General features: G+C 40.7%; 1 protein-coding gene across 32 annotated transcripts in view; it reads left to right on the top strand.

The window, feature by feature from the left end:
• The window catches only part of CACNA1C (calcium voltage-gated channel subunit alpha1 C), a 484,401-nt gene that overhangs the window by 280,663 nt on the left and 185,416 nt on the right, over positions 1–18,322 (top strand). For all 32 annotated transcript variants that reach the window (XM_074584499.1, XM_074584530.1, XM_074584575.1 and 29 more), the window contains exons 4-5: positions 5,723–5,862; positions 13,188–13,327. In XM_074584499.1, the coding sequence (XP_074440600.1) occupies positions 5,723–5,862; positions 13,188–13,327 (280 nt within the window). The remainder of the gene's footprint in view (positions 1–5,722; positions 5,863–13,187; positions 13,328–18,322) is intronic.

Consider the following 18,322-nt stretch of genomic DNA (forward strand, 5'->3'; position numbering starts at 1 on the left):
TCTTTTGCTCAATTTTTTGAAAATATTATTTTGGGGGAACAGGTAGAAGAAGGGTCATTGTGTTTAAAGACCAGCAGTAATAGCAAATGGAGTAATGTTCAGCAGTATGCTATCTTATTATCCCTTTATATTTATCAAATACGTGGATATGGCCACTTGTTTCTCCAATGGCAGTCATTTTAAGGAGAAAGAAAGAGAAAATCTGAACATGTTCTCTCCTTTAAGTTCTATTCCCTCATGTGCTTGTGTACTGTTTCCACGCATTCTTAACTGAAAATGTCTCCTGAGTAACTGAGTACATTGAGAAGTAACTCATTGTCAACAAATCTGTCTTAACATCTGCTTTATTGAATTGATCCTTTAAGTGTGCACATGTGGCTCTTCCTCACTGAAGGTCAAAGTTGTTAATGATAACAATAGCTTCCAGATCAGCATATTCACGCAATGAGGATATCCATATCTTGGATGTGATGATAACTGGTAATCCAAAAACATAAAATCTTTTTTCATAAAGTCTCTCATCCGTTTTTCCCAGCACTGCAGTTTAGTCTCCTTACTGCCCGTCAGAAAAGGTTGTTTTCCCTACTAGGAAAAATTCTGAGTGCTTCCACTCTGACTTGTATCTTTCAGAGCCTATTTATGCAATTAATGCCAAAACATCCTATATGACAGAGGCCCTTAAAATACTGCTGTTTTCCTTGGACTACTGAGTATTTGCATTACTGAAGAAATGTATTCTCTTATGTTTAAGGAAACCCTAGGGAACAATAGTGCAGATGCTGACATGACATGGTCTAAGGTCAAACAGGCAGCACCGTAAAGGTTCTAGATGTGCAGAGCTTGCTGCATGTTACTTCAAATATATAAGATCTAGGTTTTGAAACACAGTTTGTAAAAAGCAGAGCAGAGTGCAAGCAGAGAGAGACGGCAAAGTCTGAGAAAGCCTTTAGTGTGACTGACTTTTAGATTGTAAATTCTTTAGACTGGGATGTATGAGATGCGAGGACCTGATTGTGATATAAGCCTTGAGTAACTCTTGCAAAGAAAATGCTATAACCTAGTAGTGCTGCTGGGGGGATGGGGTTTGGAGAACTAGGATCAAGATATGGTGAATCATTCTGAGGACCATTTCTCAGAAACAACACTGGTCTACTCATTCCTCTCCTGACAGGAGAAAAGCCTCATGACACCCTACAGTAATTTGCTTGGATTTCCTGTTTTCAGACTCCTTTTCTGAATCCAGGATGTCATTAGGTACAGTTTAAAAATTATAAACAAAAACAAACCTATGACGTCTTTGGAAGGCACATGGGATTAGAGGGGTTTCATGCTTAATACAGTAATCCTCTTTTGGAAACATATCTTAAAGCCTTAACAGCAAGTTAATGTTTATTTCTTGTTGTTCTTACTCTTGTTAAGAGTAAGATGATGTACAATTTGTTTCTTGGCAATGTTGGTGCTGGCTAATCTATCAGCCAGGGTAGCTGATACTCATGTACTGTATCTATAAAAAACAAAACAGAAAAGCGGTCGTAGAGCCAGCCCCAGAACATCTGTGTATGCTCCAGGGACCGGCCAGTTTGCTAAAATTTTTGTCCTTCCTTTTCTTCCACTCATATATTGTTGGGTTTTTTTCCTCTGGTTTTCGAAACATTTTCATTACTATTGCCCAAGCAGGAAGCTCCTGCTTTGTAATTTTGCAACCTGCAGTATGCTTTGTGTGTCTCAGCCACATCAGCATGGTTCCCATTTCTTAGATATAAATAAAAAATACTGTTCCCTCTTTCTTACGGTTCCAAAGTAAGTTCCCTCTCTTTTGATGCTGTGGTTTGGATTTGTATTTCAAGGGCCAATGCTGTTGCTATCTCCTTTCCCTCCCACGAAGGTAGCAGGCAGCTTCCTCCCTCTCTCCCTGTCAGCAGGGAGCTCTCTCAAAGAGCAATGCCAATATTTGCCTAGCTTGGTTTCTTTTAAAATGGCACCAAATTGGCTTCTTAGAGGAGTGGGGGATTATGGATAACTTTGCAATGCAGTGTCCCTTGGGAGCTTGAAACACTGGGACCCAGTCTGCCTAACCTGTGAGGGCAAAGCTTCAAATGAGCAGCCAGAAATGTAGAAGCCCATTTAGCAGAGGCAAATTAATCATTCTGTGACTGCCGAGGGAAACAGGTCCTCCTCTCATTTCTAAACCTGAGGCAAGGGGTGTTTGAGACTCATCTGTGAGTTCACCAGGCAAGGTGGCATCAGAACTGGGATAAGCCCGGTTATGCTACGTCATTACTGAGTTATGCTGTGTTCATAAAAGCTCTTGAGTTTTACAGTATAAGGAAAAAAGGAAATACAAATTAATTACTAGGCATTTCAAATTCTTCTCGAGTCTAAGCAGGAGTATCTTCCTGAAATGGTTTTGGAGTGGCTGCACTGTTTAATCTCGGTAGTATTTTTCCTTCAGCTTTAGATCCCGAAATCATTAATTTAAGTGCAGAGGATCATAAAATCTCTCTCCTCTGCTCAGCATTCTGTATCTTATGTTCATTTCAGAGGCTTTTATAGAATTTTATTTTTTATGGATCTTTACGTCTTAACCAGAGTGTTCTGAGGAATTTATTCAAACAGCTTGTAGTTGTATATGTATATATGTATATATCTATGTATAGGTATATATATATATGCACATGTGTGTAATATTTTGGCATATTATTACCTCAGTAACACGGTTCAACAAACAACATTATTACAATGACAAAACAGGGGTCTGTGGTCTCATAGGCTTCTTCAGAGGGAAAAAGGCATGAGGCTCCTAAACCCAACCAAGTGGAACCTGTTAGTTGTTGAAATACTGGCTGCTCTGTGCAGTATTAAATTAAATAAAAAAAAAAAAAAAAAGTTGTTCCAGAATTTTCTGAGTATTTGCTTTATTGAACTTTTGATTGCATCAGTACAGGTATTTCAATGAAATTCATGGAGTGGAAAGGCTCTTCTGGCTGGGCAGGCCTGCGCGGCACTGCAGCCACAGAAGCAGCACAAAGCCAGACAGGGCTGGCAGCAGCCTTTGTCCCGGAGGTCGAGGACGTTGTTTGCTGTTAAATCATTGGGAACAGGGTCAGTTTTAGGCCTTCCTCTTCAGGTTTTTTGCCAGTCTGCTTCAAATTGGACCTGGAGTTATTAAACAAGAGGGTAGGCTCCTTAACATCCCCTTGGTATCAGTCTTGGCAGTGACTGCCAAGAGAAGTTTTTGGGGAAGTCTGTTTGTTAGGGCCTAGAGCATTTCTCCATAAGCCCATGTTGCTATTTACAGAGTGGGATGCCGGATGAATTGGTTGCACAGGGCAACCTCAAAGGCAATCTGAATGAGAAAGTGGTCTTGGACCTACTGTGGCTGTTTTTGTGGGAGGGAAAGAGAGCTTGCTCACAACTGTGGAAAGCTCTTGGCTGAAATAGGGAGTGAGACCCATTATCGGATTGGGTTGCAGCAAGAGACATCTTTTTTTTTCATCCTAAAGTATGTTCATTCATCCCTAGTGAGGCCACATCCATCCCAGGCACAACACTCACTACTTCCATTCTCTGTTCAGGGCAGGTTCTTCACCCGCAGAGTCTATTTCCATCTTCCTCCAGCCTCTACACAGGCTTTACCTTGTCCTTTCAAAGGTAGGGCATTGCCTCCCAGGCAGATCTACCATGGGCTTTGTGCACAGGATGGCATCTGGCCTCGTGCCATGCTGACAGAGGCATGTGGCAGCACAAAGGTGCAGGGCAATCCGAAAGATACTGCATAGGCTTCCCATCACACAGTCATTTTGTGGCGGTTTGTTTTGTTTTGTTTTATTAAGAGGTTTCATGACAGCTTGTCTTGCTTTACAAATGTGTGCGTAGAGCTTGGTTGTTCGGGTCGGTCTGTCTGTGATTTGTACATCAATTAGTACCTGTTCAGTTGTCAGCAGCAGTGGAAGGAGAAGGGCTGCTAGGTTACTCACTTCTAGGAGTGTGCAAGCCATTATGGAGCTCTTTTCTGTGGCCAAGCTGGACTCCTCGTTCCTAGCATTTTACATGCCAATTCCTGTCCTAAATAAAATAATGCACTTACTGTCTCTAGAGGAGGGGACATAGTAGTCACTAGTACTGTATGCTGTTGTTTCCTTCTCTGAGTTCAAGGGGAGAAAAATCCTTAGTGTGCTGACCTGTCTCCATCTGGGACAACGATGGACAAATTCTGTGCTGTGGGCACATTCAAAACTTTTAGGAGTGGATCAGACAACTACAGAACTATATGTTTTCTTTTTTAGGTATTTGCTGTACTAAGCACTTGGGAATAATACTGCAGACATTGTGAAAGCATTGTCTGAGGGAAACCCACCATATTTTAAAGCACAAACATGTGCCTGCTACTGTCAGATGGAGTTTCTCAGTAGTGTAAAATAACGTGTTAACGTAAACATGAAGATGAACTGGAAATGGCCTCTTTTTTATCAACAGGTTGCTAGTGAGTTGTTAATTACCTGGAGCTGAATGGAAGAGGTTCAAATGGGCAGCTGAGTCAAATGATGGAATGATTTTTTTTGTAATCCTGTGTATCTTGTATTGCTATATCATATGAAAGTGTCATACATGCATTCAGCTGGACAGAGGAACAGGGCAATTGCAGTTTGGAGCTGAAAAGAAAAATAAAGTAGTGACCTACCTGATTGTCTTGCTGGGTACCCTATAAGACATGATCACGAATGACTAAGTTGTTTTCATTTATTTTTATCTCAGCTTTTTATTTCTTTAATGTGAACTTTTAATAACTTACTTTGTAGTTTAACCTTGCAGGGACCTAGTCTCCTTTTGCTGTCATCTAGTTTGCACCTACTTTTTTCCCACTCAGCTTGCCACGCAGCACTTTTGTAGTGATTACGTAATGCTGCAATTTCTCTCCCACTTCAGTGGAGGTCCCTACCATTTCTGCAATACTGCTATTCTTATCCCACACTGGGGATAAAAACCCCAGAGATGAGAGACAGCGAGCCTGTGTACTGACTCCAAAAACCTGCTTGCTTGTCCTTAATCAGACTGTACTGTCACTGGAAGTGACTTTGGATGTGCTTAATTGCAGCCTGGATTTCACAGGGACAAGTTCATTTCTGATGGAATGACTAAAAGCCTCTAGCATTAGTCAGTCTGATCTGTAAATCATTTATCACCAATACTCAGCCTACCTATTCCCCAGCAACAGACAAGGGAATCCCAAAGAAAACACAGTTTGACGCATGCATCAGTCTCAAGTGGCCCCCTCTCTTCATTTTTCCCCATCTGTCTCCACAACATTGCATCCACAAAATGTTTCCTCTCCAGAGGTAGAAAAGGACTGGATGTGGTTCATTCTGATGGCTGACAACATTTGGCAACATACTCCTTAGAGAGCCGAGTGCAGCTGATGCCTGTTGACCCTCTCCCCTCCTCCTTTGCACGAGCCTGTGCAGTGGTCAGTCCCTGCCAGGGCAAGGGCAGCAAATTTCAGAGCCTAACCAAAACCTACTGCCACTGTCCTGTCAGACTGCCCACAAACTATGCAAGTGTGAAGAGAAAAGCCCTCTGGCAAGCCATGCGTGTTAGATGCACCCAAGTGAGGAGTCAGTGAGTTGGAGGCTGTATGCATGGACTGTGACAGAAGACAACATCCTTATCCCTGGTTTGTCGCTCGCGCTAACCGTTGTCTCTGTTGTTCTCTTTTCTTCCCCAGGAACGAGTGGAATATCTCTTTCTCATAATTTTTACAGTGGAAGCATTTTTAAAAGTAATAGCATATGGACTTCTCTTTCACCCCAACGCTTACCTCCGCAATGGCTGGAATTTACTAGATTTTATAATTGTGGTAGTAGGGTGAGTACCAACGTTTTGTCTTTGAATACACTGCACATGGGGGCTCTGGCAGCCCTTGGGAGCGTAAGGGTGGGTGGTTGCCTGATACGTTACGTATGGGTGATGATGAGTGATGATGGGACAGGTTGCTGTCCATCATATTCCTCCTACAATCACCATTTGTCCTTCCTGCGTTAGCCCTGCAACAGGACTCTCATGTTATACCAAGTTTTACTGTGTAATCTAAAAATACAATTAACTCACTGGTCTTCTGCAGATATGACTTGATTCATGCTAATTTCAGTGTAGCAATGATTTAAACGAGGCAAATATTAAGGATTGACAATCAATTGATGTACGTTTTCTGTCTGGTATCCCTTGCTGCTTAGCCTTTAATGCTAATCCCTTGCTGCTTAACCTTTTTAATGGTTTGCAAGACATGGACATTAAACTGTTCTTTGGGAACAGGAATAAAAAGAGGAAGCAGTGCAAGGCTGTTGGACAAAGTCAAACACTTAATTCTAAGAAAATCCCTTTGTTTGTAGACGTGTATGAAGAAAATCTAGGTGGGATCCTTTAATTAAGATTACAGTTGGATGACAAGTTCTGCCATCTTGTGAACTTCTGATGATTTTTTCATTCTCAAAGATGGATGAAAAATTTAAATCCCAGGTGTTCATACTTAAGTTACTCAGTTCAATTGCACTGTTCTGCTGGTGATTCCAACACTTTTGATTTTGACCCTTTTAATGTTTTAACCTTTTTAAAGACTGATTTTACTATTGTAGATCAAATTGTCACTGTGAGCTGCAACCTTTCTAATCCCCTTATTCCTTTCCTTGGTTTTCAAGCTTGGCATTTAATTTATTTGAATAAAAGAAAAATAAAACACCTTCTGTTTTTTCTACCTAAGGGTAAGAGATAAGCAAAGGGTTTGAATTGTGGTTGTTGAAGGGAAGAGGTGAAGGATAAACTACGCCTGAAGACAAAAAGAAGTAGTATTTCTTTGCCTGAGTAATTTGTCCAATCCTCCCACCACTCCGTTGTTAAAGAGTTTCATCGCATACAAAAACGTGCAGTCATTTTACTTCTTTGCCAAGGAAACCCTGCATCAGCTCCTAGGGGAAACACCATAAGAGACACTCACAGTCATCAAAACCCCCTCATAATTTCTGTCCCAAACTGAAGTCCATCTAGCTTCTTGACCCTTTTTGTGGTGGCCCCAAAAAATTACATCAGCAAACTTCTGTGTGCTACCCAATCCCTCCCATTTTTCACTATCATGGGGAAAAGTGGGTGGACGGAGAATTCCCAGGGCTGGGGGGAGAGAGGTGGGGAGAGGAGAGAACAAGCTGAAACCTGTTCTTAGTCCCAAGACCTCTGTGCTTCCACGTTGGCATAATGCTTCTCCTTATGACAGTGCCCAGTTGTCTTTCTCCTTCGCTCCCACCTGCAACCAGAAGATCCCACAGCAAATTAGTAATTGGAAATTGGAAAATCCCCAACCCCTCCCCTGGCATTGATATCCAATTCCATAGCTGGTTCTGCCTTTGAATGCCCTCAGATATCTCACCTGCTTGAAAATTGCTGCTTAAGTTGAAGAAAGATCGGAGAACAAAAGTCTTGTGAATGTGATTATTCCCTTTTCATTTTTATGAGAAAGAGACTTTTTAAAGATACGACACATTACCTCCTCCTCTTCCATTGGAATGCGAAAGAGCAAGGCTCCGGAAATCACAGGGCAGCATTATATCTAGTTTAAGTACGGTCCTTTTCAATTTTCCTACTAGGGCAGTTAATCAGGGAGATGATATTCAGACTGAAATTAATTCCCTTGCCAATGACAGAAGCTGCAGCTCTCAGCTCTTCTCTCTGTTCTTGCCTCCAGCAGCTCTCAGTCACTAGATGGGGAACAAAAAATGTAACTGGGGAGGGATTACAGGAGTATGATAAACATGGCCAAGACCCCAAGGTTTCTGTTAAATAGTAACAATCTCAAGTGACAGATTCCACTTCAAGGCCAGATGGGTTCCTTTGATGTTTATCTGTTTAAACTCTCTTGTACAGTACCACAGCCCAGGCTGGTGCGCTGCTTTTTCTCTCCACAACCCCTCTGCAAAATCTACGTGGTGATACCATCTGTTCCTGTTCTGCCCTGTCTTCTTTTCTAGGGGCTGTCTGAAACCCCTCAATGACATTATGTTTAAATTTCAGCGTAATTGAATATTTTGTCAGGAAGGAAGTCCCATGGAAAAGGTTTAAAATAAATTTTAAAGAGAGAGAGGAGGAAGAAAGTAAGTGCTGGTAACATCTCCTTGTGGTGCCTCTTTCTGCCTATTCATGGAGCTGTTGGAGAAAGCTGAGTAATTTGGACACAGATGTAGCACTGGGCAGAGGGATTTATTTGGCATGTGGGGCAGAGGATGGTGTGGGACTCATACTGGAAGCATCAAGTCCCAAAACGACTGTGGTAATTGCCATTTGTGTTCCTGCCTTAAGAATCATCTTCATTTGTAATCATGATTGTACTTGCTACCAAAAAATAGAATGACTGGGAAGTATTCTTTCAAGTACTATTGGAAGTTAAAGGAGAAAAAAAAAGACGGGTTTTAGATCCTCTGTTTGTCTCTAAATCCACCTAATATACATTGCTTACCACGTATATCTTGAAGAGATAATACAGCACAACTGGCCTCCTTGTATGTCAAAACATACAAGTCAATAGAGAAAAAGGAATATGGGTAGGACCAAGCATAAATTCTAGAAGGAAGTCTCAGTTTTATAAAAATTTTTTGTAAAGATATGCCTGTATACTTTCCCTTGCCTACTGAAGGTAGGTCCCCTGGTATCCAAAGGGATCTTAGAGTCAGTGGTTCTAACAAGGCCACAGGAATATTCAGCAGCAGCAGAGGAGAGCACTGAACACAACTGCTATGTTTTCTGGAGAAAGGATGCACTTTAGACCTGTTTGCTTGTAACAGCTTATCATTCTTGAAGTGTGGGAGATTTGCTTATTCATCAGCTAAGACTTTTAAAGCTTGATTCTAGCTTATCTTTATATAGCCTATGACCCTGCTATAGCAGCACCATTAAATGCTGCTTTGAAGAAAAACGTCTGTGTGGGGGTATCAATCAGAGGCTCTGTGGATAAGAACATTATTAGTTAAGAGCAAAGATCACACCCCTAAGATGCCTAATGAGGCACAACCCACAAAAAATCCGTCGAATTGTACCCTGCTTCCTTCAGTTTTACTGTTCCTCTTTCAGAAAACATTAAAATTTTCAGATATAACAGTGATGTCCTTTAATATTAGGCTGTTGGAGGAAATTTCTCTTGAGAGTAGACTAACTTGACAATGTTGTGCTAGAATAATATCTGTCTTTCCTGGCAGTGCTGTGGTTTGTCTGCCAAGCACAGTCATTCTCTAAGGGCCTGTAACTTCTGCCAGAAAAAAGGTGTTGTAATTTGAAAGGCAGTCTTACTTGTGAAGGTAAGCGGTGAAGGTGTTTGGAAAGGATGTGAAATTCCGAGCAGACTGGAAAACGTGGTCGTAGTATATGTCTTTCTGAAGACCTGTGGGGAGTTTCTAAAGGGCAGACCCAAACACTTTCATACTCACAAATCACAGGTGAACTGTAAAACATTGTGAAAAAAATCATTGTACTTTACAGTTTCTTTATACCTATGGGGATTCTTTCAGCTGTGTTTTTCTGCTGTTTTTGGGCCTTAGAAATACCGAGCCCTCTGTTGTCTCTTTATATTCCATAGGCCCTTGACAAGTTCTTTTTTTATGCTATAAAAATCAGTGTGCCCTCCCCACAGAGGAAGAGATGAAGAGTTGTAGAGCAGGTTACAACCTTATCATGCTGCTGTTGGGGTCATCTAGCAAAGCAAAAACCTTTTTGATATTTCAGTTGTCAAAAGGGAAAAGAAAAATATAAGAAAGAAAAACGGTGAGACTAGCTTCATACCACACAAGTAAATGTAAAAAAAAAAAAAAAAGAAAAAAGAAAAAAAAAAGTGGAGCACATCAGTGCATGTGTGCGATAGAAATTTATTTTCTGCTTTGTAGGTCATGTGTGTCAAATGGATTTAGTCTAGGTGTAGTCAAGTCACAAGTGAAACTAAGTAACATCTATCCATCTATTTCAGGATTGGAAAACAACTAGCTGAAAAATTAGATGGAGTCTAAAGAGCTCATAGAAACTACAAATTGTATGAGAGTTGTGGGTTTTTTTCTTAATAGAAGGTAATGGAAGGGGCTGTCAGAAGCCTTGCCTTTCTTCTGTGTCTTATCATTGGTGCTATTTCTCAACAGGACATTTTTTTTTTTTTTTTTTTTCCCCTTCCCTCTGGGTCATAATGAGTTACAGCCAAAAAAGCATGTGGTAGTTGTAGCCTCCAAGTCATAGATGTCTGCCCATGCCCTAACTCAAGAGATGATAGGGACAATAAAGTAGGATTGGCAAGATGTACTATAAATTTGAAGAGTGGACTTGAGATTCAGTAGGCCAGATTGGGCACAGTCTAGACCCCAATACAAAAGGGAGAGAGAGTCAAATAAATGAGAGAAATAAAAAGTTGTATTGCATTAGTAAAAAGCAGGATTAGTACAGAGGGAGATATTAAGCATGCAGTAAATGCGTTAAAGCAGGATTAGCAGGAGTAATGCAATTCAAGTTTAAATGTAGGTTTTTAAATGAGGAGCAGCGGGAATTACTGCAAATTATTCCTGAAGTACAGTAGGCAGATGACTATGGGTACCTCAAGACAGCACGTTTAGCACGTCAACACTGGAGCACGCAAACAGGGTCAACTGGCCTGCAGTGGAGCTGCATTAGTCTAGGAAGGTGAGTTCTAGCTCCAGTGGAGTGAACTGTCCTACTGGTTGTGTTTCTGCTCCTCCTGAATTAATTTAGGCTTTTCTTAGAACACAGAGTTCTAGAGCAACCCATGGTTTGCTCACTGCATGAGTGGCAGAAGAAATGCCCTTGGTGCCAGCTGCCAAGAGCTGCTGTTTGGTAAAATATGGGGCCAGTGATAATGGGGACGAGGAGAATGGACCCTCAGTTTTGCACAATTGCTGACTCAGAGTTCCTTGAGATTTCTTGTCTTCAGCATTGTAAAAGAGCTGAAAAACAGCATAAGAAACCTTTTGCAGTGAATTCTTTTTCCTTCAGAGGCTCCCAGGAGACTGGGACTGTTGTATAGGTATGTCACTCATCATCTAGTATGGGAATTCTGTTGACTAGGAAGATAGAATAAGAAATAGAGCACATTTCTAGAGCTTAATCACTAGCTTACTGAAAATACATTAGCCCAAATTTGACCTACAGTGTTTCTATTATGAAGACCAGCAGAAAATTGCAACTGTACAATTTGTGTACACAGCTCAAAAAATACATTCCAATAATTCACATTGTTTGCATCAGCCCTTGTTTATCTCTCTCTGTGATATCTGTAGTCAACCCAGTATTTCTCATAGGCTCCGTTTTTGTCTTCTCTGCATCCTGCTTCTCAGTCTGCAACACCTACAAACTCAGCATCCAACCTCCCCACACACAGTTTTTCCCACGCTTGTTACCTAATTGTTAAATCTTTCTGCAGTGCTTGAAGTTGAGGCTTTGAATAGATCCAGTTAGGAGTTCCTCAGTTACAGCTGACATGTTTTATAAGACTCTTTTATATGATTTAAAAAAAAAAAACAACCTGCTTAAGAAACTAATTTCGCGTTCGCACTCCCCTAATCCACGTTTTTGTGTGGATTTAGGGCTGGGGAAATGTGTTGGCTTAGATGCTTCAGTAAATGAATCCTCCTTTTTCTATCCAGGGCAAGCTCCCTATGTTTGTGGCCCTATCAGTACGTTTTAACAGCAGACTGCGGGGATTGAAGCTCCTTGTAAAGCAATCAGGCAGCTCAGTCTCTGCTTGATATGCAGTTTGGGGGCTCTCTGTGGAATATGCCAGTCAGGGCGTATAGATGAGAACCTGACAGAGGCACTGCAGACTGCAAAGCCTGAGAGAGAAATCAGACAGTGCTGAATCCAGGCCACTCCAACTAGGCTGTTCCTGGCATCCCAGGCAGCTTCTTTAGAGTTACCTCTGGTTACCTCCATGGCACGCTACAGGCCAAGGCGTCTCTGCCACTTACGGGCAGGCTTTTTGTACAGAGCGCCAAACATCCATTTAGACTTGAACAACTTTTAACCTCTGCTGAATTTGGCTGGGTTCAAGCTGATGACTTCAAGGCTGAAAGCAATGTCATTAGCAAATTCATGAGGAATCCATCCTCCCCCAAAGGTACTAATGTTTTACCAGAAAAATGGAAGCTGCTTCCTGAAAGCTAATTTTTTAAATCAAGTTCTGATTAACACATAGGGTGAGCCTTCAGCTCCTTCACAGAATAACATTGTATTTTCTGCCTTGCTCTGCCTTTTCAAATGCATTCTGAGTGAGACATCTTCTCCTTAAAGCAGCTACTCCTACTAGCTAAGATAAAATATTAAGACTGGTATAAAAAAACACTCTACTAATAAGACTCCTACAGTTTTGGCTTTCCCTAGCCAATGCGTCAGGGGATTTACAAATGGATACACAAGCACATAATCTGAGCATACTCCCTTATGTAAAAGTTTGCATCTTGGAGGATTCTTGTGTGTTATACCAAGTTCTACCTGCAGTGACCTTGGTGAATCTTAATTCCTTGTAAAATTGGTGACAGATAATTAATGATTGGATTAATTACAGATGATGATTTTTCCCCAAGGTGAATTGTTGGTTAACAAGGATAGCAAAGTATTGGCAGCAGAAAGGGCAAAACCTAAAATTTGTACTTTCTTGCCTTTCCACTTGACTCCCACTGTGTATGTCCAGACTGTTTGGTAGGGACATCCTGGAGACTACCTTCAAAATCTGACTCGTGTGCTCTGCTGTTGGTGGCCCTTTAAATTCAGCATGAGGCATTGCCAGAAAGGCCATTTTGAAGGATCCAGCATGCTGCAGCGCGCAGGGCGGGGAGCACACCTCCACATGCCACCAGGAAGGCTGGTCGCTGGGGTAGTCTATAGCTGGCTGCAAGGAAGCCATTAGGCTGAAGGAGCAGCACGTCGTGTTTATGTCTGCTCCAGAAAGAAGTGTTTTGCAAATGGTATAGACATCACCATTAGGCTATTGCATATGGGAAGAGTCTGTCTCTCCTCCACCATATGTGAATGTCGACTGAGATGTGTGACACCCTTCACAGGTCTGTGAGATAGTTTGGGTGATATGATGATGATGATCTCTGTTCCCGTTTAGCCCAAGCTTTGGCGTCTGCCTACAGATTGTTTCCTCTTTCTTTTTGCAGGCTTTTTAGTGCAATTTTAGAACAAGCAACCAAAGCAGATGGGGGGAATTCAATAGGAGGAAAAGGTGCCGGATTCGATGTTAAAGCACTGCGGGCTTTCCGAGTATTACGGCCGTTACGGCTGGTGTCTGGAGTTCCTAGTAAGTAATGTCATTGTTTTTTCTTTTATGTATGTCTGTGGTGTGATATGGGGCAGGAGTAATTTGTGTTCACAGTTTTGAAGATGGAGCGTGATGCAGATTATTTTTGGTGTGTGGGGGAGGTCTTTTTTCAAATTAATGCAGATTCATGATAAACGTGATATTAATCAAAGGACGACCAAACCAGAGCTGAAGCGGAATGGAAGTTTCATGGTAAGTCAATCTGATTGTGCAACCTTTGTAAACAATGAAAGTGGGAGATCCAAGATTTTCTTTATTTCAAGCTAAAGGTCCTTTAAGTAATTGTGAGGTCACAGCACATCGTTGATATTGTAAATACTTGACCTTGATGAAAATGCTGTATGGTCATTTGTGTCAGTTTTAGAGGGAGAGGAGCTTTTTCATTGAAACTGCATTTTCTTCCGTGCGTGTGATGTTCTGACCAAGAGCGCTGGGAACAATTTAGAACCAACAGGATATAGGGCAATGGCACAGTCATGTTCTCTGTTAGTCTTATTTGCTTAAATTATTTGTAATGTCTCTGAGAAAGTCCTCAAGCAGCTTTTGATAGTCTGACATCCATTTTCTTATTTACAATGAATGTATGAGTAACTGGAAGTCTGGTAATTCTATTGTGGAGGTGGAATATGGACATCACAGTGGGGGGAGGATTGTATCATTTGTCTTGAGCGTTTGTTATAGATGGGACCTGTTGGCCTTTTGTAGAGAGGGTTAGTTAAAGCTGTCATTGCTTTCCAGGTTTATAGCAATGGGAGATTTAGTTAGCAGGAAAGGAGTTAATCTTCTCCAGAATAGCTGTGGAGAGACCTTTGTTTATTTTTATTTGGGGAGCTTGCTAGTTTGAGATCTTAAAGTACTTCTAACCTTACTGATTCAAAAACCTTGAGTCAAGTTAACATAAACTGGGAGATCAGCTTAAAAATCATGATTTATTTGTTAGGAAAATAGAAGTGTGAGGTTCTTTTTCTTTGAGTTGTTTTCTGAACCACTAGGTTATATTTGAGCCGTGTTTGCAGGCTTTTCTCCACAACCTTAAAGGGTAGAAACTTTTTAAATGAAAATTGAGGGTCTTTGTGAGAGGAGCTAAAGCACTGATAAAGGCAAAAAATACTGAGACAATTGATAGCAATACTATTTGGTTTCACAAAAAGCCATGCTTGGTAACCTTGTGCCCAATTTAGGGTTACTTTGGGCATCAGTGGATTAAGTAGAAAATATTGAAAAGTAAATGCTGTCTGTTAGGGAACTCTGGACTTTCCCCTCTGATACAGAACTAACATCCATGATTTGCGCTGCCTCTATTAGGGATTCCTGCAGCGGTTTGATTCATGCAGACAATTGTGTACCATGCAGTACCTTCACTCCATGCAGAACACACCCCTGCTTTTGGCTAGATTTGTCTCATTAAGTGTATTCTGCCTGTGGTCCTCAGTCTCCATTGGCACCCACTTAATTCCTGGCTGTAAATTAAGGTTTTGTTGTTCTTTCCTAGTCCTTCTCTGATCTAAGTCTTTTGGCACTTTCTAGTTGCGTGCCAACTGTATGGTAAGGCGAAGGTGCTTGACTTTAAACATCTATGAACCGGAGCATTCGTGGTGACATGCTGCTTATGCTGAGACATGTTCTGAGAGTTGTTCTGACATAAGCTGAACTTAACTGTGCTTATAGTTATTGCTGTTTTGGAGAACATGTGTTCCTCAAGACCAAGGGGTTTTGTTACTATTGTTCAAGTCTCTTGACTAGAGCTTTTAGAGGACTGGAGGGAGCCAAATCTGGCACAGTTCATACCCATATGCATATATGATCTTGATCCCAGTGTAGACTAATAGGCCATTTGCGGGTTTTCTCATCAAGAGAATTATTTAATTTGCACCAGAACAGAGCAAGGGAGCCTCATGCAAGCTAACAAGTATTTTGTCTAGACAATGAAATACCAGTCAATGAAGAAGGCGAACCATCAACTTGACCTGACAGACACCCTCTATTAGTCTTTGTGGCTCTGACTAGGGACGTATTTATTGAACCATGTTTCTTTGGGGCTGGTGTGGCTTTTAGAAAGACTGTTGAGGTCTGTAGCTAATACAGCCTCAATCTTCACTGTGCATTTTTTGAATTGTACAAATGCCTGTTGATTAGCCTAGATAGATGTTATCACATCCATATGTATTAGAGCGTAACTTTTCTCATGAGGCCTTTTAGATAACATTGCCTAAGCCAACCATAAATAGTACATTACAGGATTACGTTATTATATAATAAGTTAGTGCAGAGGTCTAGAAGTCAAACTTTTGGGTCTCGTTCAAGTCCTGTCCCTGAGACATTATAAACACCAGTGGGTGAATTACCAACACTGCACTTACTGTGCTTTGCCATCCATAAAAAAATAATGCCTTTTGCTTCCTTCCCCTTCCAAAACGTAGTAGACTTTTCCACTGTGAGGAGACGACCCACACAGCTCTATCCTAAAATTACATGAATGTGTCATGCACTGCAGTTTCTTCTCACTTAACAGACTCTCTCTAAGTGTATGGAAGCAGTATTTCATTAGGAAGAGGGGATCCTCTGGGTCATTGGCAGCCACCTTCTGCATGGAAAGCCCAACATCTGCTGTTTGGCTTGAGGTCCAGATCTAACTACAACTATTTGGAAAAAAAGGAAGTGTAAAGCACAATGATTCTTATAAAACAAATTTTTGAAGCACGTGGTGAATTTTTGCATGCAAATCTTAAACTCGTCAGGATTGGGGTTGGGAAATAGGTTGTCTGAGGTGGAGAGATTGGCTTGCAGCATGGAATATTTTTTTCTGAGTCAAAAGGAGTTTGCGTGGATTTTTTTCCTCTCTGTATCAATTCAGAGAAAATAGTCCAATTTAAGAGGGACATCTTTTGTGTTCAGGTTTGAGCGTTTAAAGACCTGTTTCAGAACATAGAGAGTTTCCACATAAGTATGATTAGAAGTAGGGCAAAAATATATGAATTGCCCTCTAAAGTTAATTTCTAGTGTCTGCATATTGCAGATGGAGAGACTGAAACAAAAGTTCAAGGTTTAACACTTTCAGAAGTGACTTCTAATTCTATGTGTCTCATACTGGCTACCAGTGCTAGACACCTGAGTCAACATGGGTATCTGAAAGCTTCAGATAGATGGATAGAGGGCATTAGCCTGAGAGCTGAGAATCCCTTTTTTCTAAGTCCCATCCATGCTTAGTTCCTGGGACTTGGGTGTCTCTTGCCAGAAAATGTCACATTTGTGTAGCGAAGAATTCAGGGACCGTGCAGCACAGGAAGTAGTGATTCATCTACAAGAAAAGTTAGTTCACCTACAGGCAGACAAGCAAAGGTACCTTTGGCAATCTTTGTTAGGATCAAACTGCCCCAGCCCCCAAATTATTTTACTGCATCCTAAAACCAAAAGGGTTTGAGGTCATGAATTCAGCAAAGCCTGAAGACTACATCTGGGTGACTGTTTTGGGCACATAAATATTTCATAATCTTTAGGAGAACAGATGATATTTTTCTTCTTTGTGGTTATATGGACATTCATAACACCACTTGTCATGAGGAAAGAGATAGACATTTTGTTTAAAAGATGAGACAGATATTTTTTACCTATGTCACAAAGCCAGTTGTAGCATCATAGGTGAAGCCTTCAATGGCACCAAATTTAATGTCTTTGGGTTCCTGTTACACCTTCAAAAATTGGTGTTAAGTATTTACACCTTTCCAAGCAGCACAATAGGGATTGATTGAGTTTTTGGGGTTTTTTTAAAGAAAAAAAAAAAAAAAGTCGTTTGAGTTCCTTTCTTGAAAACTTTTTTGTAGTAAGTACAGTTTTTGTTGTGACTGTGTGAGGTGCATGGCAGAGCAGTAGGTTAGATACTTCCCACAGCTCTCATCCCAGTGCTGACTGTTGCTTTGTGAACAAATAAAGTTTAAAAGGGATAATTAAGCAAACTCTTTTTTTTTTTTTTAATTATTTCTAACTCCTTTTAAAAATCGTACTGCTGCTGGAAAAATGACCACTCCCAGTCTGTTCAGCCTGGCATTAACTTATAAACTAACAATGAATATTTTCAAATGCACATGGATGATTTAGGTTTCACAGTGGTAAGTCACTTTCAAAAATTAGACATAAGGACATAAGCACTTTATAACATTGATACACAGGCGAGACAACTATTCTGTTACTGTCATACTAACATAATTCTTGGACTGCATACTTCATTTCAGTTGCTGAAATAACTTTACTGCTGGTGTACCAAAGCAGTCTCCTTAAAACAAAAACAAACCAAAAAGACACAAACAAAAAAAAAACACAAACAAAACTTCACATGTGCATTAAAGCATCCATCTTAATGTGCCATTGAGATCAATATATTGGTTTGAAAAAGGAGAGAGAAGGAAAACAATTTGCTTGACGAACATAAGTAGACAAGTGCAAAATCAGCATGTATACCAAAACTTAATCACTTTTGTCTCTTGGAAACTGTTACCCAGTATCTCCTTTGGCAGGAGTACAGCATTGCAAAGCTTTCTAGGGACAGAATCAAGTCACCCTTTTGTGTCAGGAGTTTTCTGTTGATTACTTTTCTATCACCGTTTGGCATTATTAAATATTTTAAAGCTTGTTTTAAACATTTTATGCTTGAGGAGGGCAAAAAGAAGCATGCAGTGCGGCAATGAAGAAGCATGATCCAATTAAAAAAGAAAATCCCTCCTGACTATTGGAAAGGGCAATCAGTTACTCCTACACATGCTAACTCATGACCATTTAACTTATTGAGTTCCATTTCCATCACCTGTATTCATGCTGCTCAATTATATCACCTCATACATTCTGTTTATCCTCTTTATGTTGTACTTCATGTATCTCCATTGTTGCCACTAGTTATTGCCTATCTGATATCTGCTATACTTCATTTATAAGTTCTTCTAGATAACTTGAAAGCCATATAATTTGAGTAGATGTTGTGCA

The sequence above is a fragment of the Larus michahellis genome, chromosome 1, assembly GCF_964199755.1.
Source record: "Larus michahellis chromosome 1, bLarMic1.1, whole genome shotgun sequence".
Classification (NCBI taxonomy): Eukaryota; Metazoa; Chordata; class Aves; order Charadriiformes; family Laridae; genus Larus; species Larus michahellis.